At 37.6% G+C, this 7,885-nt stretch overlaps 1 protein-coding gene across 1 annotated transcript in view; it reads left to right on the top strand.

Annotated features, from left to right (window-relative positions):
• The window catches only part of TMEM248 (transmembrane protein 248), a 16,500-nt gene extending 9,521 nt beyond the window's left edge, over positions 1–6,979 (top strand). Inside the window, exons 2-7 of the mRNA XM_072430075.1 lie at positions 1,129–1,305; positions 1,997–2,282; positions 3,716–3,866; positions 3,961–4,144; positions 5,775–5,918; positions 6,413–6,979. Coding sequence (XP_072286176.1) covers positions 1,144–1,305; positions 1,997–2,282; positions 3,716–3,866; positions 3,961–4,144; positions 5,775–5,918; positions 6,413–6,433 — 948 coding nt within the window. The 5' untranslated portion in view covers positions 1,129–1,143 and the 3' untranslated portion in view covers positions 6,434–6,979. The remainder of the gene's footprint in view (positions 1–1,128; positions 1,306–1,996; positions 2,283–3,715; positions 3,867–3,960; positions 4,145–5,774; positions 5,919–6,412) is intronic.
• Positions 6,980–7,885: the final 906 nt, after the last annotated feature.

The raw sequence follows: 7,885 nt of genomic DNA on the forward strand, positions 1-7,885 counted from the left end.
TTGTGAATGTGCAAACCACAGAAAGTGTAGCAAGCATAGAACAGTGTTTGCTAGTTGCAGAGCATAGTTAGATTGCTAAATATCATGACGGCAATACCAGGTTCTATATCTATTTGAAATTTCGTCAGTGTCTCTGGTAGGCAGTGGGAAAATAACTTGACTGCACAAACAGCCAAGGATATAAATCAGCTGAAAGATATCCCCCGAGTTTCTGGTAAATCCACTGTACTCCACTGTACTCCACTGTACAATCCTAATCTCATGTTTCAGTATGAGTTTTACCTATTTTTCAATTACAAGTGTTATAGCTCATTTATACCATACCACTTTGCACCGTGCGTTTTGATTGTGGTGATCTGTGTGTTAGTGAATCACAATGCACAAGTATTTATTTGGTGGAATTTTTTTTTACATACATTTGTAAATACATTTGCCATCAAAAGTTTAATTGCAAACCAATGCTCTTGTGCAGTGTACTGTCATTTAAAACCGTGTTTTGGTGGCACACACGTTTACCTACATAGTTAGTATTGTTGGAGACCTCTGGGTTATTATTAGTGATCTGGTGCCCTATCCCCCCCCATTCCCACAGTTTTTACTTTCATCACTAAGTCAATTAGTAACCCCTGTTCAATTACCTTACATGAACTTCACAATTTTGAAAAGATTTAATTACCTTGTGATCTTGGTCATCTTACCTGCATGGAAAATGATAGGACGTTGGAAATGGTAAAAAGTTGAAGCCTCCACATCAGAACAGCAAACTAATATAAAATAATGTCATTAAATCCAGTTAGGTATTCTGTGAAATATCCTAAAAATGTATTTGTCTATATGCTTTTATGTTAGTCTCACTTCTGCACAGCAGGACAGGGAGACAGAACATCACTTTAATTCAGTCGTGCTGTATTGAATAGCAAAGTTCTGTCAGTCTAAAAAATATATAAAAAGGAAAATCCGAGAGATGACCACATCAGTGAGCCGTTGATCCTTTACTGTACAATCACAAGATTTGACTAGTCTCTGACCAACTGAATTGCTTTAACTTCAGCACAGCATGAAATTTAACAATGTACAGTATTTCTTATTTCCTGTTTCTCTTTTGTAACCTCTAACTCTTTTTTCCAGGGCACTTGCACCACAATGTTGCTGAATCTACATCCCCTGGAGAACCTGAAGTCCTACATCAGCAGCCGGCCCCCTCTCGTGGTCTTTATGGTCAGTGTCAGTGGAATGGCCATAGCTTTCCTGACCCTTGGGTACTTCTTCAAAATGAAAGAGATCAAATCCCCCGAGATGACAGAGGTATGAATGTCCAGCTGGAAGAACTGTGTCATAAGGTCCACTGCAGCCATTGCCACTGCAAGGCCCGTCACTAAAATGTGTGTATAGCCAACATGTTTTAAAGGATGATAGGGAAGGATTAGAATTGCACTCAGGTTTGTTGTGTTGTATGCCCCTTAGGACAATTATCTATTTTTTTATTTGATTTTTTGTTTTAGTGTCATCAAAACAGAAAGTGATAAGAAAACCAACATTGTACATTTGGTCCCGAGGAATTTCCCTTACTTTGTATAGTTTTGCTTTAAATTCTCAAAAACGGGGTAGGAAAGGACATCTGTCTGACAGAAAATTACAGTAAGGAACAAACTCTTTTAGCCTTCCCTGTTTTATCCAGAACTGGAAAAATGTTGCGGCTATACATACACTGCAAAGTTCACGTGTATTAGTGTAATATTTTAAAGGATCGGCTCAACAGTTTTTTTCTGTTTCAAAGGTTTATTGTTGTTTGTTTTATGATTTCATTGTTTTCTGACACTTGACAGGACAAAGCATCAACTATGTGATTGTTTTTGGTTTAAGAAATTGAGCCCTTTTTCAATGACCCAATTCATTAAGCCTCTGACTGTTTTGCAGTGTTGTGTGTTGTGTGGGTATTGTTACGTTTACAAAATACTTAATTTTTTTTTTTATTTTTATTATTTTTTTTTTGCAGGACTGGAATACTTTTCTACTAAGATTTAATAATCTGGACTTTTGTATTTCGGAAAATGAAACCTTAAAGCATATTCCTAATGATACCAGCCCACCAGAAAGTACAGTTACCACTGGCCAGGCCAGGTCCTCCACACAGACCCCCCAGGCCCTGGAAGACACTGGACCCATAAATATCTCTGTAGCGATTACCCTGACTTTGGATCCTCTGAAACCTTTTGGAGGCTATTCTCGTAACATCACACATCTCAGCTCGACTATTTTTGGTCATCAGATTGGACTTTCAGGTATCCATAAAGTTAGACCTGCTTAAAAGAGAATTCTATGTTATAGGTCTAATCTTACAGGACTTATTAGGTAACGCACTTTATTTTTTAGTTTCTTGTTACCTCATTTTTAATAGTTATGGAGTAAAAGCTCACCATTTTGCCCTGGAAATCTGGCAAAGAACAAAATGGATTATGTGATTGTACTTATTCTTCAACTTCAACAAAAGCATTTCAAGTTGCCGTTTTGAGGAAGTTCATTAAAATACTTTCAGGGAACCTTAAATCTTCATTGGGTCGGAATGTTTCACACAAACATAGCCAACTAACATGCACAAACAGCAGTTTTTGTAAGGTCAGGTGAAAAAGTGCTCCAATTCTGGCTGTGAGATGATTAAGCAGCATACTAAATATAGTTCTTCTCTATCCCAGCCTCGCTTTGCTAACTTTGTGATAGACAAGAGGGGGAGACAGGATGGTACGATGTGGAGTATTTTTAATGCATGGACCGTTTTTAAGTGTTTGTTTCATTTTAATATATTGAAAACCTCACCCTCAGCACTTTCCATGCCCTTATAATTATTTTGTTAGTGTTTGTGTTAGACAACCTGTGATGGAAATCATCTGATGGAGAAACTGTTCCTCTGACAACTCTCTAATGGTAATTTAATTTACTTTAGAGATATTGTTTCTTGTCTCTCCAGAACAGGATGCAATAAGGGAAATTCCCCCAGTGCACACCACAAAAAGATTACTTGTTGCCAGCTAAATCAGTTAATCACTGCAGGACTTCCAGTGGAAGGACTCTTACCTGTTTGCTTAATAAATCCAGGTGGTGATTTATTTTTTCAGACCAGACACGATATACACTACTAAGCATTTGTAAATGTAAAAATACTATTCTGTTTTTTTTTTTGTTGAAGACCGAAGTAACACATACACAGAATGTGAATCCAATGAAGGTTTTTGGTATCCCTATAATCAGGACTAGCAGGTGAAAAAGGTTGTATGTAGGCAGGAAGATTTTTGGAACAAATTGAAAATGATTACGATGACTTTTTTGCTGTTGGGATTTTTGGTGTACATGTTGGATCCACGTTTTAACCCTTTTGAGCACAGAAGTAATTGAAGCCTACACACCTGGGCCAAAATGCTGGGACAGTTACTTTGGGTAGCACTCCATGGATAATGTGCCACCTAAATGATAATTTAAATACATAGAGGTTGGAAGGGGTTAAAGTAGACATAAGGTTTTCAGAGATCCCAATGACCTTCAAGATAATCGGCAAAGATTGAAAGGCTTCAGGAGAAGTAGAATGTGTGCAATTTTAGGTTCCTGTTGGTTTTTTCTTGTGTGACATTTTGCTGTTTTTTTTTCTCATATTAAATTGTATGTCCTGCTTTTATTGCTGTTTGAAGACTATTTATATCTTCCTGTTGCTTTCCTCTCTAAGGCAGAGAATCCCATGAGGAAATGAATATAACGTTCACTCTGCCGGCTGCCTGGAACTCTGATGAATGTATCCTCCATGGGCACTGTGAGCAGGTGGTATTTACCACTTGTATGACTGTGACGGCAGTGAGCAGCGCGTTCCCAGTCACTGTGTGAGCAGCTTATTTTTCATTGAAGTCATTGTCGTAGCACGCTAATTATAGCCTATTTAAAAGTTACATAATTTATTTTCTTGTTTTGTTTCAGACAACCACCCCACTGCATTCCGGAAACATACAGCAATGCCACCCTGTGGTATAAAATGTTCACTACTGTTCGAGATTCTGGCACAAAATATGCACAGGATTATAATCCTTTCTGGTGTTATAAGGGAGCCATTGGGAAGGTGTACCATGCATTAAATCCTAAGCTTACAGTTATTGTTCCAGAGGTCAATATATATTTTGTATCAATACTTTATATGCTTGCATTGTTTTCCTGATGGTTTTATATTAAAAAATCCCCTCTAGATACTTTATGTGTATTTTATGGAATGATCAGATAATTTCACTGGTCTTTATAAATACACTGATTTTTCTTCCTTTCATTATCTGATCTTTGTACACAATATATTCCAACATCTGTATCTGCAGTTAAACCTCCTTCCTCCTGTCTTCATCATGGTTTAAAAAGGTACCTAACATAAGTTTGGGTATGTTTGTATATGGCTAAAGCTGTGCACATACATTGTTTTGCTAGAAATGATCTTTCATGATCGCTTTCAGTGAAGGTATAAAAATGAGTACAGCACCGTGAAGTTCTATGGAGAGGTGAGATGGGAGGAGCAGGAAGCGACCCATAGTGTCCTCCTCTATATAAAATGTATGCAGTCTTCCCCAATAAAGCTGCATACACACATGCAATTCTTGACGTTGGAAAGGATCTTTTATGACCCTTTCCAACGATAAGAACCGCACAATGCATGAATGAGTGCTGTACATACAGCACCGTTCTGCTCTATAGAGAGTGGAGGGGGAGAACGACTTAGCGGCATCCTGCTGCGCGCTCTCCCTTCCCTTGCATTAGCATCGCTCGTCATTCATCGCCTGTGAATCCGCCAGGACAGATCAACAGACGATGAATGAAGCGGGCTGTACACAAGCCAGATTCTTGCCCAATATCCCCCCCTGAGTGGATTATCGGACGAGAAAAATTTGATGTGTGTACGTAGCCTAAACCTTAAGGGTTTCAGTAAGGAACCAGCGGGTGGTGGGGGATTAGCATCCAGGACTCCAGGAAGAGATGATTGCCAAAGAGACAGGTAGAGGCTGTAGTGCTTCAGTAGAGGGAGTTGAAGACCAATGAAGAAATAGGTATAATTCCTGTAGGGATTTCTCTTTTCGATTAGTAAAGAGACTTGTATAAGTCTCTTTAGTTCCATAATAATAAAAAAAATACAAAAAAAACTAACATACAACTAGCATAAGTACTTCTTGAATCTCCCTGACAACGGGACATCAAAGTAATAATATCATTAGTATGCTGTTAAGTCATGGACATAAACATTACCACAGCAAATTATTAATATTAATACTTTTAATAAACAGGATTTATATAGAACCAACATATTATGCAGCGCTGTACATTAAATAGGGGTTTGCAAATGATAGAAATACAGACTGTGACACAGGAGGAGAGGACCCTGCTCCGAGAGATATACACATATATACATATCTGTCCTAACTATATGTTCAGCTGTTTGCCTGGAGCTAATATTGATTCTAGATCCATGTCTTCTATATAATAAAAGACACATTACAAAAGTCAAAAGGAACGAAGTGCAATACTTTTGTGGGTGACGTTTAAACAAATATAGCTTTGTTAAAAAAAAACTTCAGTGATAACTCACTTATTCCCCTTTTGATACACCTTTATTGACTATAAAGGTGTATTTAAATGAACTTAGGGACCTTTCACTATATTGCATTCATAGATGTTAAAAGTGGTATTAAAACAACAAAACATAAGTGATTTTTTTTTAGTAATAGACTTTTTAATATGGGCTTCCTTTTTGATTTCAGGATGACCGCTCCCTTATTAATCTGCACCTGATGGACACCAGCTACTTCCTGTTTGTAATGGTCATTACTATGTTCTGCTATGCAGTCATCAGAGGTCGACCAAGCAAGATTAGACAAAACACAGCAGACTTCTGCCAAGAGAAGGTAAATTTCATAGTAAAAAAAATGTTAAAAGCCATTTAAGAGGCTGCAATTTCTGATAGTAAGTTACTAGAAGCACCTGCACATTCATGTGTTTTATGTTTAAGCATGCCCAACAGCTCAAAATTCCAGGGCACTGAAGGCCTTACCCAGGCCAAACCACTACCTAAAAAAAATTTACCTACACATTTATAAAGGGCAGCAAAGTGATGCAAAGTTATTTCTGTGGAGATCTGTCTGTTGTGAAAAAGACATTTCATTACGCAGGCTTTAACAAGTCTGCATAAATATATTGGGGAAAACCTGTTCGCCTGCTATTCGCAGGGTGTGAGATCAAATGAGTGCAGACAAGAACTCTTACCCACAGAAGATTGTGCCCCAGTATTCATGATTTCTTGGGATTTCTGCAAAGTTTGGATAAGTGCCTACTTTGCAACATCGAAGTAATTTTTTCCCACTTTCAAGGTTAAAAATTATTCATTTTTCTTATTTTTCAGGTTGCTCTTTCGGAGGCATAGCCATCCCTTCCACACACCATCCATAGTAATGAACTGGAGTCATTGCCTGTTGACCCCATCAGGAGAATGTGTCCTGTGTCCTCCTAGGAGGGAGGGAGGAACACACAACTTCGCAATGTTGGTTTCTTCCAACCAAAGACATTTCAAGTGCCTGTAATTGATTTGTATATATTTATAAATAAGTACATTTAAAGAGGCTTGGTGCAAATGTACTGCATCACAGGAACTTGTGTTTTACTCCTTGTACCTGTGGACTAGCTGTTGTTTCTTGTGTAGATATGTTTAGTGGCTGTGTATAGTGGGCAGTATGACTTGCCTGATTGATTCATATGTCTAAAAAGAGATCCAGATCTTAAGCAAAACTGCACTTACCTGTTTTTTAGTATCTAGCGAAATGATACATCTGTTTGAATTAAAGGATGAAATGTTATTGCTGCATGGAAAAGGCCTTTATTCTGTTAGCCGTATGTCTCAAAGCATCTTCTTTGTATCACACCTGCTCTGGAGAGTCTGTAAAACCATTAAGTAATTAAATGTTGGTTTGAATGTGAAGTCATATTCATTACGTACATATTAGGACTTGCTTGTAAAGCATCAATTTCGCTTTATACTTTTAGTGGGAGTATCTTCACAATTCACAAGTAGAGCAGAACCACTTTTAGTGACCGTGAGACCCTGCTTACATATATTAAAGTTGTAATCCTTTGCCATGCAGAATTTAATATAAATGAGGAAAACTTGACAACCTTTATTCTTCAGACCCTCTCCCACCCTTCTTATTTTTGCATACTAGAGAGAGTGGAATAAACCTAAACTGGGTACAACCGGGAAAGAGGAAACCTGACTCTGTGGCCACGATATTGGTGCAGTGACAGCTTCCTTATGCTGTAATTTAGCTTGTAATGTAGATATGCTAAGTAGTTTTCTATACAATACAATTCAATGTGTGGTCATTTGTGAGGTTGATTGCCTAGGGCAGGGCACCCCTAACAGGGTTTAAAGCTATTTTACACTTTGATTTTGATCCTGACATAAAAAACTAAAATAAAAATAAATGCCAATTGTTTGTAACTTTAAACTTAAGTTTAAGTAATTAAATAATGTTGGCTTTATGTCCGTGTTTTAAAAACCACACACAATTAACACATAGGTATGTGGTATGTGTGCTCTGTGAAGTGATGCAATTTATTTTCAATGGCACCCAACTCACATCCAGTGTTGTGGTTCACTGCAGTTCCCAATTAGTTCAGGTATGTTTTTCTGTGTGTTGAGGCATGATGATATCCTTTTAAAAATTAATCACTGCCTTAAATGGATTTAAATCCTTCTACTGATTTTCAAGTAATGCATTCCTCTTTAAATAATAATTATTTTACATTTTGCTTCTGTTGCAAGAACAGTTTTATTTAGCAATATATACCTGTTGGTCCTGCTACTCCCCACTTGTGCTGA

This window comes from Pyxicephalus adspersus, chromosome 1, assembly GCF_032062135.1.
Source record: "Pyxicephalus adspersus chromosome 1, UCB_Pads_2.0, whole genome shotgun sequence".
In the NCBI taxonomy this organism is placed as follows: Eukaryota; Metazoa; Chordata; class Amphibia; order Anura; family Pyxicephalidae; genus Pyxicephalus; species Pyxicephalus adspersus.